This window comes from Argiope bruennichi, chromosome 1 (genome assembly GCF_947563725.1).
Source record: "Argiope bruennichi chromosome 1, qqArgBrue1.1, whole genome shotgun sequence".
Taxonomy (NCBI): domain Eukaryota; kingdom Metazoa; phylum Arthropoda; class Arachnida; order Araneae; family Araneidae; genus Argiope; species Argiope bruennichi.
Window position 1 is genome coordinate 114,717,200 of NC_079151.1, and position 18,405 is coordinate 114,735,604.

General features: G+C 26.7%; 1 protein-coding gene across 3 annotated transcripts in view; it reads right to left on the reverse strand.

Moving 5' to 3' along the window:
- The window catches only part of LOC129969264 (protein argonaute-2-like), a 49,130-nt gene extending 34,549 nt beyond the window's left edge, over positions 1-14,581 (reverse strand). For 2 of the 3 annotated variants that reach the window (XM_056083753.1, XM_056083745.1), the window contains exons 1-8: positions 14,458-14,581; positions 10,919-11,198; positions 9,566-9,683; positions 9,307-9,488; positions 4,310-4,446; positions 2,996-3,218; positions 1,478-1,561; positions 1,162-1,225 (exon numbers count right to left, since the gene is read on the reverse strand). In XM_056083753.1, coding sequence (XP_055939728.1) covers positions 1,162-1,225; positions 1,478-1,561; positions 2,996-3,218; positions 4,310-4,446; positions 9,307-9,488; positions 9,566-9,683; positions 10,919-11,198; positions 14,458-14,476 — 1,107 coding nt within the window. In that variant the 5' untranslated portion in view covers positions 14,477-14,581. Of the gene's footprint in view, positions 1-1,161; positions 1,226-1,477; positions 1,562-2,995; positions 3,219-4,309; positions 4,447-9,306; positions 9,489-9,565; positions 9,684-10,918; positions 11,199-12,392; positions 12,520-14,457 lie in introns of all 3 variants that reach the window. The other variant, XM_056083762.1, reaches the window with a different exon arrangement.
- Positions 14,582-18,405: the final 3,824 nt, after the last annotated feature.

Consider the following 18,405-nt stretch of genomic DNA (forward strand, 5'->3'; position numbering starts at 1 on the left):
TTTTTATTTTATTACATTTCATTAAAGGTATCATCAAAAGTTCACAGTACTTTTTTAATAACTCATCAACCAAGTACAGAAAATTCAAACCCCTTTTTGCAAACTAATCACAATCATTAACCGTTATAAATTGCTGTAAACATGAGAAATTTCCTACTGTTAATAAGTATAATAGTTTTTGCTTGGATATTAAATTCTCTGCAAAATAATTAAATATTCAAATCAAAAATGAAACACACAGATTATATTAGTGATCGTGAATTCTTGCGAAGAACGTTATTTCTCCTCTTTGGGAGTTTATTCCCCAAAGTGGAGGTACCATTCACGTTCGGTGAAAACCACAAATGACATTAACAAGAAGATGACCCACCTCGTTTATAATATTTAAAATGTAAGCATTGACTACTTTTTATGTCGGAAGTGATTTTAAAGCAATTTTCGGAAATCAACTTTCTATGTTGCAGCCAGTTTCAAAGCAAATTTCAAACAGCAACTTCCTACATTCCAGCTGGTTCTCAAGAGATACATTGGAGCAACTTTCTATGTTCCAGATGGTTGAAGAGTTAATATGACTAGGCTTCTCATCTTGAACAAGATAATTAGCTTTATAAAAAAATATGCAAGAAAAAAAAAATATTTTACACATCTATTTGCTTATTTTGATTTATTTCGGAACAAACAGCTCAATGCTCATAAATGTACACTATTTCAAGAAAATTTCTTTGTTCCTACTTCAGCATAGTTTTTAAATAAGTTTTCTGAATGTTTTAAGAAATTAAGATCTATATTAATACTATATAAATTTTCTTAGGATAAATCATTAAAAACTGTTGTAATGCACGAAATAAACTCCTGTTTAAATTTTTGAGAAATTATTTGTAAAAAGTCGATTCATTCAGTCATTTTGTCAAAACTTGTAATAAAAAAAAAATCTTAAAATTAGTGACTGATCAAATGATTTTAGGGGCATAATCAGCTTATTTAAAAAAAGGGGGGTGAGGGGAGGAGAAAAAAAAACTTTTGCAATAAGGTATATAAGATTCTTTTAAGTAAAATAATTTTAATACTGTATTATTTTTTTAATAACTCACAGTTCAATTAATAGAATAACAATTTTTGAAAATCAAACTTTAAAAAATTATATTCTAATAAAAGAATTACCTCTAAAGGAAGATATGTATGCTTGTGTTCTTGTCCAACTTGTAAGCATGGGAAATGAGGATACCTAATTAAGAAAAAATAAATAGATAAAGCATAATTTGTACTGAGAAAATGACTATTAAATCTCATTTGAATAGAAAGAGAAAACAGAAATTTTAAAAAATTTTAAATACCATATAATATGAAATTTTAAAAAGAGAAACTATAATATATATAAAATACTCTCAATGTTATAAAACCCAGAACATGCACATGTTTGTTACTATTTTAAGAAAATAAAAATTATAAGAAATAAAAATATATATATATAAATTACCGTAGCTTCATCTTGTATTTATCCAAGAAGTATTTTGCAACAGTACACTCCACAGTCTGTCCATTTTCAAGTTGAAGAGGAAACCTAAAATATAAAATTTTTCAGACTTCATTCTTAAATTTAACTTTAAATTTAAAATTGTAGAAAACTATTTTAAATAATTCCAAAAGATTTATATGAAACAGCATTTGAATTATTGATTATATAATAATTAAGGAGAAACATTAAGATTGCGCTCCAGGAATTAGTCCTACAACTTTCATTTAACTCACATTTTTAAACATGGCACAAGTTTAGTACAAAAAAAATATAAAATAATGTTTTGTGCCAAACAAGTAGAAAGTAGTAAGATAAGTATGATTAATTAAACATTAAAATGAATTTATGTATAAAATAATTATGTTACAAAAATTTAATATAGAATTTTTACATAAAAATAATTCATCTCATAAACAATAAAATTCAATTCCAAAAATACTGAAATCCATATTTCTGCAGAAATGTGTGATATCTGCATTTCAAAGGATACCATAACTATCTCATTCTGTTTAGTACCTCACCTCTTGGGTGAGTGGCAAAGATTTACTTTCCAAAATTCTCAGAAATAATTTTTGATTTAAACAATAACAGATTTCATATAAATTAGATGTGAAATGTCAATCTTACACTAAAAATGATTAAGTAAACATCAGAACTACTGCAAGAATATAGAGATTATTGTTTCAATAAAATTTTAACTATACAAATCAGCTTTCAAATATTTTTCTTGCAATATCTGCATATCTTAACACAAAATAATAAGCAAAAAAAAAAAAAAAAAAAAAAGTAAATTTAAATCATGAAATTAAACTCTTTCATTGAAATTTGATGAATTGAATACAATGACAGAACCAATGATCCACCAACCCCAAAGGCTCATCATGCCACTCAGTAAATGTCATCAAGACACTTAAATTTAATCAACAATATCAATGACTAACAAAAAAGTTTACTAATAAATGTAACAAATAACAAGGATTATAAAAGTCCAGTGTTTATGTTGCAATAAAATAAGCATTATTCTTTGATGGCATAACAAACATTCAAATATAAATTCTGACACAATTTTGAAATATGACATCAAAATGTTTGCAATCTCAGAAAATTTCGAAGATAATATATTTTAATAAAAAGTTTAAAAATCATATTCTTCCTTTAAAATATTTTTTGTCACAAAATATTTAAAGGGAAATTTCTTTTTCATTTGTTCTACAATTTAAATCTTTCTACCCCATTTTGCCTATATACTCCAACTTTATTAAATTTCATTAACGAATGACAATTGCAATTTTATTAACTTGTCATATTCTAATCCATATATTACTTGATGCAATAAAAATATCAAGATGATTCATTAGTTAAATTTATTGGAAGCATTAAGCTCTTTCTCTAAAGATATCTGAATTGACATTTTCTTGCTCAGAGTAGCAATATTATTTAAGCTTAATTATAATAGTAATTTTACTATAGAAAACCTACGATTGAAGCTGAGCAGGCCTGCGTGTAACATTGCATACTCTGTATTTTCTCCTCATAGCACCACAGTGGGTAATTTCTATTTTAAGTCCCTTGATTTCTTTGGTGAACTTGACTCGTTGCGAATCTGTTAGAGGTTTCTTTTGCTCACTTATGTCTCTGATATCTAATACTTCACACAGGAAATCAGTGACAGGTTGTGCTTTGTAAAAAGCTGTAGCAGACACTAAAAACAAAAAATAAAATATTAAACATTTCAGAATGAAAAATAAATATGCATCTTTCTCCTAAAAATTCATGCATGTACATTTCATATATAATGCAATACATTTAATTTTAATGAAGAAAGCACTGTATTTTGAAAATTAATAGAATTATGGTACAAAACTTTCACAGTCATATTATATATATATATATTTCTAGAATGTAATTTACAAGACATTTGGAAGAATAAAAATAATATGAATAGGTTTCAGTATTGAATTTGGATTACTCTTAGTATTTAGCAGACTAAACAGAAATTCAGATATTCAAAACAAAGGAAACGATGCATTTGCTGAACAAAAATTATCAGAACACTGCAGCATTTTAGCCAGAAATTTGCAATTTTAACTTTCATAAAAATATTTTAATATATATATTTGAAAAATATAAAGAGTAGTTCAAATTATTATATTAATAAAAAAGGGTTATTTCATTACAACTAACTAAAAACATTTCATATTTAATAATTACTGATGAATATGTAAGATCCTAACTAAATTGTAGTGAAAATGGCAATTGGTCCTTAAAAAAAAGAGTAGATATTAGAACTTGGGAACAAGGAAAATGATTGAAACACTTCCCTTAAAACTAAACCCTACAAAATTTCACAGTTCCTTTTAATCTTTCACAAGTTGACTTTGAAAGTTTGATCTTTCTACTGATTGAGGCAAAAGAAACCGCATAATATATAGCTTGTCAGCTAGATGTAAGGAGCATAAATACCTATAATAAGTAAAAATTATTAGTAAATTAAGGCTTTAAGTCAATCCTATGTTCTGCCTTACAAAGCTTACAATAGTATGCATAACTTGCACATGGGATAAAAACCCATTTCAACATAGATGCAAATAGAGTAGTAAAAGCTTCTTGGGGACAGTTGTTGTTACTAGCCATAGAAAGGAGATTGAAAAATGGTAGGAGTGGAATGCAAATCTAAACTGAGATCAAGTTCCCTTCAATACTTCAAGATCCTTATGCCCATCTAAAGATTTATCTCAGAAACAGCTAGTAAAAGAAATTTAACACATTTTAACAATAAAAAAGATATATTACCATCAATGTTTAGCATCATTTTCCATTGACTAGGTCTCACACTTTGATGAAAACCAAACCAAACTTCTCGTCCTCCTCCTAATGGATGATTATAGCCATCTGGTGATGAGAAAAATGATCTCCCAACAGGAGTAAACCTAAAAAGTAAAATTATTTTTAAAATCTCTTTCCGGATAACAAGTATAGAAATTTTATAAAATATCAGTTCAAAAGAGTAAATACTTTAGGAAAACATTCAAATTTTGAACCATAGAATGAAACATTAGATGGAATATACCTCAAGATGCAATAAAAATCACCTAAAATATACAATATATACTTTGGATCCATTTTTTATTTCTATTATTATTATTCAAGATTGCCACTCAAATCTTGAAAAAAAATTCTCTCAATCAGACTTTTTCTTATCTCTGAAAGAGAAACTAGAGAAACTTCCGGTATTGAGAAATCTAAATTTGAATATTTCAAGAATGGAAAAAAGAGTTAAGGGGAAAACAAATTATGATCACTTACTCCATGCTCTATAATTTCAGGACATGCAAAATTAAGGACTTGGGTAAAATAAAACACAAAATAGAATGCAACCATGCTACAAACCATTAAATGATTATTTAACCTACAGCTTATGCCCAGTACAACTGTTGTACCAGATTTTTTTTTTTTTTTTTTTTTTTTTTTTCACCTTCCCTTACAGGCTCGGTTCAACTACTGTACCAGAAATGAGTTTGAAATTCGTTTCTCCACTTGAATTTTCCAGCTGAACCCTCGTTGCCTTGTAAAATCCCTTCCTTTTTGTGTTGCACCCATAAGGGTCAGGTGATTTCGTCCAGCAGTTGTTATAATCCTTTTTCGCACTAGTAAGTCTTGTGAACCCTGTTTTGGCAACATTTTTTTGAAAAAATAACATTTCTAAGAGGTATGGAATGAATTTGCATAATTTCATTTGTGAGTTTTTCGAATGAAAACTTTCATCTTTTCTCGTTTCTTAATTTTTTAACTTTATAAATTCCTTAATATTTTAACTTAATATAATTTTATCACTTTATAATAATATATGTTTATAGTTGGGCCCATCTATTCGTCTAAATATTTGAACCAAGAATTTACTTGAAGTTTCATTTCTGACAGAATGGTATTATGAAGGTAATCGGCACCCTAGACAAATTGTTACTTCTTCGCTCCCATTCGTCACAAATGATGCAAAAAAAACTAAAAATGGAACCTCAGTTGTTTTTTTACTCTGTCATTATATTTTACATTCAAAAGTGAAAGAACACTTTATTTTGTCTTCATGCTTACTGTCCTTCCTCCCCTTACTGGAGCCATGGGCATATATACTTCCCAGTCACTAATGTATTAGTCTAACACTATATTAAAGAATCCACAACTTACAATTTTTTTCGGCTTTAAATTTTAATACTTGAACTGGATATATTGCTCCTAAAAATACATTTTGATTTTTTTAAGTAAGCTGTCAGTTTCACCATTATTTTTCATAATTTATGAAAATGATCGATTTAATAATTTATAATTAATCATTCATTAAAAGTTATAATTCTAATTTTAAAATATTGAAGGAAGTTGTTAAAATCTATCAAAAATAATTAGTAGTTTATCTATATCAGAAGAGAAATATTAAAATTTCTATACTTTCATTTCAATCCACTGTGAAGTTACTCGACACTTAAAATTATGCCAGAAATATTTGCATTGAAATAAAATAAAGTAGCTGCATAAGAAAGTGAAGAATTCTAGATTTAATTTTAAGCATTTCTGAAAGATAATCTAAATCAGCTGTTAGTAAAATTAGTTGTATTTAATAACGAATGCTGATCATTTAGAATGCCAGATATATATATATATATATATTAGTTTTTTGCTAATTACTTTTCAGAGCAATATTATCGCAATGTAATCTTATGTATCAAATTCTAAGTAAACCATATTGAAGCTTACTTTTTAAAAATTAATTATCCTAAACCTGGTGATTATCTATGTATTAGTAAATTTTTTCTGCAGAAAAATATTTTTTTGTTGTTGTTATAATTCAGTCATTGATTGTATGCAAAATTGAGCATATTTTTCAAAAATACTACACTGCAATAAATAATTAAAATTCTCAGCAAAAAAAAAAAAAAAAAAAAAAAAAATCGACAATAAAACAAGAAAATTTTACTAGTAATTATATTAAAAGCCATAATGCCTTATATTCAATTTCTGTGTGTGCAGTATATTAATACTAAACCATCCAAAGATATTTTAATCTAGAAAGCAGATGATTGTTATCTGTGTTATGTACAAAGAAATGGGAATATTTTTAAAAAGAAAATATAAACAATTAGGATCTTAATGCACGATATATAAATACCCACATTTTATCAAAATTGATGAGTTAGAAGAATAACAAAATAAAATTCACAATCATGTGTTCAAGCTTGATAAGAATTAAATTTACAGCTTCAGTAATGCTTGAGAAATTTACTTAACAAATATGATTGAAAAATTGATAATATTTTGTTTAATGTGTTAAATAACTATGCAGCAATTATCCTAATTGCAATTTATTTAATTTCATAATATTTAATTCAATACATTCTCTAACAGAAATAGTAAACTAATGTTTCAGAAAAAAAAAAAAAAAAACTGCGATAAAAAGCTTTTTCTAGGGTTCAGACGTGGCGAAACCGCAAAAAAGCAACTTGATTACTACGGAGAGGACAGATGACCAATTACCACTACGGATGGTCGAAATTGGAACGGTTATTTCCAACAATCGCCTTTAAAAGAAGGGGAAAGCATTTTTTAGCTTTTTTCAATGAATGCCCATATTCAAAGTAACTTTTCTGAGTTTAGTTTCCCGAAACTTAAAGGTTAAATAAAACACATAACAAATGCCAATTCATGTACTTGAGCATCTAATTTCTGTAACTTCTGAAGAATTTTGGGGTTCCATTTTTCTTTTAAACAGTTTAATTTACAAAACAACTTTGGATTTGGTTGACTCTTCTCCCCTTCCCTACAATTTTTTTCTGGTTTTTCAAAAACTTCTTTATACTTCACATGTACTAATTTTGTGCACTGAAAAAAAATATTTTGAAACTCGAACATTTAAGACACCTCCATTAAAGTTCACGGCATCACATGCAGCTCTTAGACCAATTAAAGAATTTTCTTTCAGATTTTCAACAAGACTATTTTTGTTGATCCATTTTCCACAACTGCATGGCCAAGTGGTTATACCAAAATTTTTACAACTTCCTAAAAATCAGAAATCAAAACATCAAATTTCAGAATCATCTAAATGAATCTCTTTATTAGACTAATCAAGATATTTTTTCTATTTACTATTTCAGTTTTTTTTTTTTTGTTTTTTTTTTAAAGAAAATTACAAACTGGATTTTTGCATGTTTTGAACATGAGAAGAAATTTTTGCTTTGGAATAAAACAAATACACCAGTCTGTCTTCATACACTACTCTACTGCTTTTCATTAAATGTGGATTTAAATAAGATGCTGCTTTTAATCTTCTCGCTACTAACTCGGCCCAACCAAATTGTGCAACTTCTATACTGATCTTATAAATTAGTACATGTGATACCATTTATAAGATGATTCCATTTCGCAAATATGTAATTCGGGATGTAAAGTGAGGGAACACTTGGAGATAACTTGCTTTACATCCTGCTCCTTATATCAAACAAAATCCTGTCCAATCATATAAAACTTTCAAGACTGGGTTCAGACAGATTAATAGAGAAAAGGTTAAAAGGTATGCATTTATTTATTTATTAATAATCTTCACAAATATAGAACACTTTGTTCATGAATATTCTAAGTAAATTGTAGTTATTATTCCAATTTTGATATTTCTTCTCAGTCTTAGAAGTTGGGCTGATCTCTGAAGAAAAGTATAGCTTCTGCACTTTTATTTTAACAATAAGGCTATGATCTTTTATTCTTCAAATGTTTAAAGAGATCAGTCTCTTTTTAGATGGCAAAAACTAAGAAATTTAAAATTTCCAGCATTCTTCCAATTTTTTAAGGAAACTTACAAAATTACCTGCATTTTCCTATTTTGAGGACAATTTTTAAATTTTCTGTATGTTTTTATTTTCCCAGTGTCATGGCAATCCCATTATATTTAAATTTTTGATAGTATTTGAAATGAAAATGTACCAGCAACACCTGAGGAGACAGCTATTAGCAAAAAAAAATTACAAGAAATAAATTTTTCAAAAAAGATTAACCTTATGCAAATGATTTATGATCAAAAATGATTTTTGATTACTTCAAAATTAAATTTTCTAACTTGGAACGACAGAAAATTTTGTTCATTCTGACTTAAAAACAGAATACTATCGAAAAAATAAAATCTTTTATCTCAGTAAAAAAATCATTCATGTTTAATTTAATTCATCTTCAGGATATAATGAACAAAAAAAACTATACAATATGAAAATAACTATAAAATAAGAAAAAAAAAAAAATGTTTTGAAACTCCTATTCCCAAAGAAGTCTAAAGCTAAAATTTTTAAATTTCAAGATTTTCCCCAATATATTAAATTGTTCATGCATTTAAATTAAAACTAGAACAAATAGTGAGATATATGAAACTTACTAATAGATTCAAAGATTGCAAATCAATTCATATAAAAACTTTTTTTAAAAATCAATTATTGCCATTTTTTTTTCTTTATTCCATTTGGTAATATTATTTTAAGTATACTAAGGCAGGCTATGAATTACATGAAACATCTTTATATTTATTATAACATCACAATAATTTAGTTGGAAAGAAAAACATTAAATATAGAAATTTCCAAGTAACTTTTAACAGAGTAAAAATATAAAATTAGCTCAAATTCAAGGTAAAAATTTTATACAAATAAATAGTAGCAATAGTGATAGAAAAAATAGTAATGCATTTAACAACAAATAATTCTGATATCATATATTATAAAAAAAAAGAAAGAAAAAGAAAATATAAAAAATTTTACGTCATGCTTGGAAGATGCCTCATTACAACATCAAGGGCTTGTATAACATCTAATGGAATTGTCCGTGTTCTGCCTTCAAGTGCTTCTTCTAATGCAAATAAGCTCACTTTTGCTAACCATTTTATAGCAACCCTAAATACTCTATCTTTGCCTTCGCCAGGTAAGGTTACTTCAAATTCCATCTATAAAATAATTCTTAATGAATAACACAATAATTAAATTATCATAAAAAAGTTTTCATATACACCATCATATTTACCTTATCCTGTCCAATGGGAATGTCATCTCTTGTGTACATATTTTTTCTACCATCAAATACTGGTTTAATATTTGAAAATATTTTTGAATATGACTGTACCATTGTTTCAATGATTTCTCTGAAAAAATAAAACAATTTTTATATACAATATTAAGAAATAATCAAAAATTTAGATAAATCGATAATTATTTCAATTAAGAAATACTTTTTAAAATGCTTCAAATGCTGTGCTTCAAAAATACTGAAGACTAGTACTAATAAAACTACCACCACAAAATTTAGGAAGAAAAAACCAGAATATGCACTTAATGTCACATTTACTTTTAAAAAATTATTTCAAGAAAAACTTGTAGATATATTCATAATTTAAAAACAAAAAAAGAATATTAACAATCAGCATTAACTATAAGCAATTATTATATTATGATTATCTATACTAATAATAAGTATAAATGTATGTGTGTGTTTGTGTTGATACATTACAAAGCAGACAACTTGACCTAAAGCTACAAAATTTAGCATTGCATATCTTGACATTATTTTTAAAAAATTCTATTTGGAATAGAGATTACAAAATGTTGATGTGATGTGTACAAAATGTTGAAGATTACAAATGTTACCCAAGATTACAAAAATGTTGATTGTTCTAAAATTGTAACATTCAAAACTTCAAAATTCAACCAGATTTTATAGTAAAAAAAAAAGTTTTTTTTCCTTCTCCCCATTATTTAAAAGTTTGAGGGCCAAGAATAATTCACAGAATATGATTCCTTAGGACCAAAAGCCAATATAAAATATTATTGAAATCACTTAAATCCTTTTGAAAGTAAAATTGAAATTTCTGATAAACCATAGTTTCTATGGAATAATTCTATAAGATATTGCATATGTTATGAAAGTTATTTTGTAATGCACATAAATGCCGAATGATTAGGTTTTCTTCATTCGTATATTAAAAAATATACAACCTTGATTTAGAATATATTTTACTTATTCACATATATTTCACAATTTAGCATATAATTTAACTACTAAAGAGCGAAATTGGAGAAAAAAAGATGAAATATAATAGATTATATACAAATAACATGTTATATTCTTAAATATGTACACACATTAAACTCAAAAGTGCAAAATATAAAAAGGTTACACTTGCTTTTCTCTTGCTAAATAAAATGGAACTAATTTAGCATCAATTATATTTTGTAACAACAAGATTTTAAGCAAAAAACATAACAATTAAATAAAGCTTAATATATTGTAATATTTTCATTATTATCTAAAAATTATAAGCACAAAAACTTTTCACAAAACTAAAATAAAGAAATTCAAAAATAAAAAATGTAAATTTACCTGTTGACTTTTCGAGGACATTTGTCTGGTGTAATTGTGACATCATAGTGGTGTAAATATCCTCTTGGCATCCGAATCTCGAAATGATTAGCTCGCAATAAGATTGGCCGACCTTCTGTGCCCAGATTTGGCCTGCGGGGGCAGACAAACTGGGGAAGGTCAGGAGGTTGCTGCGATCCACCCGGGGGCTGCTGCATACTTGGAGCTCCTGCAGGTGGATGAGTAGATGATGGTGTCAAAGGTTGTGTGGCTCGTGCAGGTGGCCCCACTGGCCCAGGTGCTATTCATACAAAAATATAAATATAAGTTAATTACATTAAAAAGAATTTAAATTTTGAAATTAAATCACAGGAATAAATATATAATTTTAATAAGGAGCAGTGCAAATTTTTAAGAATAAAAGAACCGAAGAAAAATAAGCTGATGCAAAATAAGAAGCACTATGCATTTAACTGAAAAAAATAGATTCACAGTTACAAATTTAGGAAAAATTTAAACGCATACAAATTTAGGTTCAACAAAGTATTGACAGAAGCCAACCAAACATTTGGGAGAAAATTCAAAACAGACATTTCTTACAAATTTGAAAAATGAAATAAAAAAAATAAAAATGTAAGCAATCATGTCCAATCTTTAAAGAATATATATCTTTGGGTATGACAATCAAAGGAAGATAATCAATTTTATTTATTGTTTCATTGTGTACTTCCCTTTTATAATATTATAAAAGAGAGACAAAATTTTAATCATTTTCTCTTTATGCAATAAGATGCATTAACAAAAACTAATTTAGTGAAAAAAAATCAGACACAAGAAAAGTATTTCATTTACATTAAGGGTTTTGTTTTCCAATCTTCAGAGAATTAATATTAAATCGAAAGTAATACCATCATCATACAAAAAGTTTTTTAAAACTAAATAGCATAGTTATATTTAGCTATCTAATTTTCGGTACATTCTAGTGATAGGCCAATAGAATAGTGATATTTCATATATTTCCCAACAAATGCTGTTGAACTAATGGTGAAATGGCCAATAAGTTCATAATATATGCATTAGATAAAAACATAAATATTGACACATAAATTTATATAATATTAATTGATTTTACGCAACAGACTAGCATACAGATTAATCAATGTCAATATTTGCAACTCTTAATTTTACTCAATTGGTACTATCCCCAAATTTAAAAAAACAAAAAACAAGTACAATCGAGCACATAATAACTTAGACAAACGAAGAATGATTCCATTCCTAATTCATTTTCATAGATTAATTTATTTTATAGAATAAAGTTTACTTTTCTGTTAGCAGGGCTCCAAAAAGAATTATTTATTGCCAAAATTCAGCAATCTTAAATATGAATGTTGTTACTAACAGAATAGTAGCAACACTCAAACTTAGTGATAACTGGGTCCACACTAACAGAAAAATACAGTATTAAGATATGTAGGTGGATCAAGCAACCTACCGTAAAGAACGTCAGGTTTAACGGGTCCAGAAATTAAATTCTTTGAGAAAACTCAATACATGAGGTTCTTTTTACTGGAAGTTACGAGCAGTACAAAATTATCCTTATTCTCTGTATATAATAAGTACTACAAAAAAAATTAAAAATAAAGTTAAAATGCTAATATAGAGATTAACTTTAACCTTATATACTAAAAAAAATAAACTTTATTTTTTGTTATTTTCCAAATTAATTTCTATTTTCATTGAATCTTTATGTTGTAGACAGAATAAATTTTGAAATATTGAAAAAAAAAATTTAATTTGTGATTAATTATCCCAGCCATAAATAGAAAACTATACTCAAAAATGATTAATAAATCAGTAAAAATGGTTCGCTAAAATATTTAAAAACTAATAAAAAAAGGGAAATTAAATTCTGAAGTTTATTATGTTGAGTATAAGTAATACTCTATAATTTATCAGCCAATGTGATAATTTGAGATAAAAATGCCACTCATTTTTGGCTAACGAAATCAAGATTAAATAATCAAAATCAAGTTCGCAAACATTAAAATCTAATCTCTGCATACCAAGGGAAAAACAAAATCCTTTCCGAGATATTAATGAATGACAAATGAATCATTAAAATATCTTTAGAAATAAAAAGTAATTTGCAATTGCAAAAGAAATATAAAAAAATAAATAAATATTCCACACAAAGGAAACCAACGGACGCAATAGTAGTTTGTCATTCAAAATCGAGAGCACAAATTTCTAAACAGAAGAAATGCAGCTCACATTTCAGCCATCAAATTTTAATAAAATTTCTGAAATTTAATATAGCGTGTCAAATTTTCCAATAAGCAGAATCTTAATCTAACTGCAACAAAAAAATCACATTCAAGCTGTCATCATTGTAATAAAATAATAAAATTATTTTTTCAAAGCACGCAAAGATACTGAACTTTCATAAAGTAAAAATAATAATAATAATAAAAGAATAAATAAAGTTTAGAAATAACTACAGCTCAATCGAAAAGTCACCCATATCTAATAAATTTTCAAATCACTAACTAACTATTAAATTTTCATAAAAATAACTTATTTTTTTAGGTAACAAGTTATGATATGATGCATTACCAATTAAAGATCAGAATAATAAATGAACATTACAAAAAATTTTAAGGCTATCTTAACATAATATAATATTTTGAAAAATTATGCAAAAAGAAAAACTTGCAACTGAAAGCAGTTTTGAACTAATTCAAGCATTCATTCTGCTATCGAAAAATACTATTGGATGTTATTACAATAAATCCCATCTTTTTGCTAAATCATGTATATTTAAATAATAAATTTATGAAACAGATAAAAGAAATACAGGAAATAAATATTTGTATAAAAGAACATATTCATTCAAACAAATTTGTCTTACAAACACACTATTTGTATATTAGCAGCCAATAGCTATTTTATATAAGAAAATCAGTAATAAAATCCGATATACTTGAATTTTTCAAAAATCAAAAGCGGAAATTAATATATTTATATGCTCTAGATATTTATAAATTAATGCTGGTTTAACATCAAACAAAGGAATACAAAATATAGAAAGAAATGAAATAATTCTTTCAATATTTATTATTTTTAAGATAATGACACATTTTAATCACGTAGAAAAATATAAACCAAAAATAACTGTTAGTGGTTTTGAAAACAGTCCTTCAATAAAATATATTGTACGCATAAGTACATGCAACTAGTATAACTTGTATGGGACGATCATATTTACAATGACCTCCCCCTACACACATGCGAATATAAATAAGCAACGAACAAAACTGCAAACAATCATAAAAGAAAATAAAAGAGAGTAAATACTTTTACTGTGGATAATTTACTTAAAAATCATATTTCTTGAATATAGACTTAACATTTGTAATAGTTTTTTTGATTTCCAGGACTAAAACTATCAGTGACTCATAATGTAAACACAGGAAGTTAAATGATAGTTATAATACATTTCTTAATCCATCTTAGGATTTATAGTAAGAAAAAAAAATAACCACATGGAAAACACTTACGTTGACCTAAGGGATACATGTTTAGGGGACCCCTACACCCTCCGTTAGAGAATCGTTATATCCCCCTTGTTGGATTTGAGTGTATAGAAAATGGCGGATCAAAACGCACCTAGCTGTTGCCAAGACGCATGATACGAAAAATTGTATTTCGAGTGCTACGTGATTGCGCAAGTTCATTGACTTTTCACTTAGGAAACGCCTACACAATTACAACTCTTCTCTTTCAGACAAATAAATATAAAATGATGCACAAGTTAACGTTTATAATGTTTTTAATGAATCGAAATTTAAATTAAGAATGTAACGCATGTCCAAGTTATGAGAATTCAGCAAGTTTCTATATAAAGAAAGAATTTTCTATTTAAATTTTTTTGGCATCTAAAATTTTCTAATGCGCTAGTTTGATTTCCAATAGAATGCTTTGCTAAGCGATTATTCAAACTTCTACTTTCTTTGAAGTTGTAAATGGAATGAAATCGCCAGAAATGCATAATCCACAATTTTTTGAATAACAAATTATTTTGCTATTGTTATTTTTAAGTATTTGTTATTTCAATCATATTATTAAAAATTATTAATTAGTATTAAATATAAAATTTATTAATTGTAATTAATACTTAATTTACTAGTAACGTGTGATTGAATGAATTTATCTATTTCAGCTTACTTCATAAATTTGGTTTTTTTCAAAACTATTTATTTAATTTCTTTATTGGAGTAAACCATTTTCTGAAAAATTTGAATTAAATATATGTCATTTCTGTAAAATGTTTACTTTATTTCTCTATTCTACCAATGGATGGCGCCAGCAGTAAACAGAATATATGCAATCAAAGTCATGTCACAAGCAATTAAAAATGATCTTTATGGAATACTGCATCGTCAAATGCGAATATCGGAAAGTCAAAATCACTCCCCTGAAGTGGAGCGGTGACTTCGCATTTTCCAGTGAAGTCACCGCTCCGATAAATTTCAGTGATATGCAATTCAATGATACGATAATTCCAAGAATAACCAGTCCGTTCACTTCAGTTGGTAAGAGACTTTCCCCATGCATGATTGAACTCTTGTTCGAGAGATTCCATTGGACAGATTGTATTGACTGTTACTTTCCATTGTGATCCAAGACCTGTAATCGGAACATCACCAGTAAGATCGTATCAAGGATTTGAATCACACCCCTCTTTGAAAAGTATAGATCACTGGTATTTGTGACTTTTTGATATTGGTTACGTAATAACCGCTCGTAAAATATTCGTCATCCCTGGAATTCGCATAATTGTAAATTGGAGTAAATAAATATAATTGCATTTCGTCTTGCATTCCTATCCCCAAATAGCAAACAATATCATACAATAAATTTGAATACATAAATACAAATATATATACATATACATACAAAAATATATAAAACTTGAAAAAGTAATATTATATAATATTTTTTCCCATACTCAAGCAGCGTAAAATGTATAAATTTATAATACTACACATTACTTTTTTCGTAATTATTGAATGTAGTTAAATAGTATTGTATAGCATTGTACAATACTATAAACAATATTAGACGATATTAAAAATCTAAAATTCATCCATAAAAGTATGGAAAGAAATTGAAAATGAGTATAGAATAGCTCGTTCACGAAATCTTGAGCTCTTCTTGCCAAATCTTTCCTCTAAGATGATTACAATTCATTATAAGTAACGGTCTCGGTACCTTGTAACTGACTGATCGGCGACTTATCCAGTGTACTAATAAGATTCAGATTATGGCAACGCAGTATTCTATAAGTTGAAGTAAAATGCTTTTCCAAAATCTAGTTCTGAATAATCCTTGAAGTTAAATAAATTTTTTGCAATTTCAGATTGATAATATAATTTAGAATAAAAGAAAGATTTTTCGACCTAAAGCATGATTTTCTATCTGAGTGAAAACAGATGTAGAAGTAACTGTTTTTAAAAGCAAGATTTATTTTTTCAAAATTTTTTATTATATTTTGAGTTTTATTTATTTTATAAACAAAAAAATTCAGTATTAATTCAAACTGAAACAATTCTCTGTAAAATTTGATATATCTGTATACTCTTTATATCTGGATAGTTTATCTAAACAGAAACATTTTGAGAGGGTTAATAATTTCCAAACTAAATAATAAAATCATTTGAGACATAGGTTATTTTTTTATTAGGTCTCACTATATTGCGATACTCCTTTAACTTGTGTAATATATTTGTTGCATTGAAAATCAAATCCAATTTCAAATGATTATTAAAAAGAAGTAATCTGAGCAATCACAAATTTCCTGTTATCATGTGAGAACATTATTATTTTAAGTCACGTGGTATCATCTCGAGGGCAAAATTCTTTTTCTTGAAAAACCATTTTAAACCGAGGTGAAACAATCACTTGACTATGAGATTACGCATCAGTCGATATTCAGAAGAAAAAAAAATTATTTCAAAATTGTCCGTTCGAATTCCAAACTTTTTCCTCAAGGCCTTTTTTTTTTTTTTTTTTTTTTGCGGAAATTTGGTTTAAACTGGTTTGGAATGATCACTTAACTATTGTACTGCGCAGTTGTCAACTTTTAGAAAAGCGATGGCTCCCCTCCCTCCTTCCTCCCATTTCAAAATCGTTCGACCTCTAACACTTTTTTTGCCAGGTAGAAAAATCGAAAAATTGATGACTCAAAAGCAGTAAATCTGCAATTTTCTGCCCGTGCATTTTTTGTCTTCAAAACGTCAACCAAAATAACATCACATGATAATAAAAAATAACGAATACTTTTTTACAAATTTTTAAACATTATTGTAAAAATCTAATTTTTTAAAAACCAGCACGATTTTTACTGTCGAACGGTAATGTTTTAACACACCTGCTTGTTGAAGAATTGATTATTATTTCTAATTGTTTCAATTGATTTATTTATTGTGATATATGAATTTTAATACTCACTTTAAAATAGCTATAGGATAATTTTCAAATCAGCTTATTTTAATACAAAAAAATTCCTTTCATATAAAAAAGAAATATATTTAATCAGATGATATAAAAGATGAAGAATTTTTTTAGAAGCATCAAGCAGAATTTCTTATTAGAAGAGAGGATAATTATGTTACCTGATGGGTATTTTTAGCAAATCAATTATATTTTATTACCTTTCATTCTTTATTAAGATTTAATAACTAATGGCTGGTTGCACAAATTTATGAATTTTTAAAGAAAATACAGGCATCTATCTATTAACTAAAATACTATAGATTTCGTTTGACATAAAAATTCTAAATGTGGAGGAAAATATTGCTTTACTTATAAACTAACCGCCTTTGGCTACCAAGTGAAGAATATTGGTTATATATAATCCGTTTGCATGATTATTGTTTAAATTTAATATATATGATACTTTATGCCGGGGATTTTTGGTTATGTTTAATTTCAGTTATATCGCTTGGATGTAATAGCATGCCCATGATATTATTAAATTGACATATATTAAAATCGTGTTATTTTACTTGTTTCACGTATTTTCTATTCAATGTGTTTATGAATTTTTCTATTGGGGATCAGTCTCATGATATCAAGTTCTATTAAAAACGTGAATGTGCAATTCTTCTATTTTTTAACTTTTGAAGCATTTTAACTTTTTCTTTTCTTTTATACGTTTTATTAAGCTGCACATATATTAAGCAGTGTCGTTTTTCTTTAGCTTTCAAAAATAGTAAAAAAAAAAAAAAAAAAAAAAGAGGGAGAGATTAAATATTTGATATAACAATGAAAATGGTCTGAATTTAAGCATGACATTTAAGCATGTTGTCAGAAATCAGGCAAAAAAAATATTTTTTAAAAAAATTGTCAGCATTTAAGAAAACTGTGTACCATTTTTAAATTGGTATCCTGAAAAAGACAATTCTTTTTGAAACAGTGCAAAATCAAGTTTTGCGTATTTATAT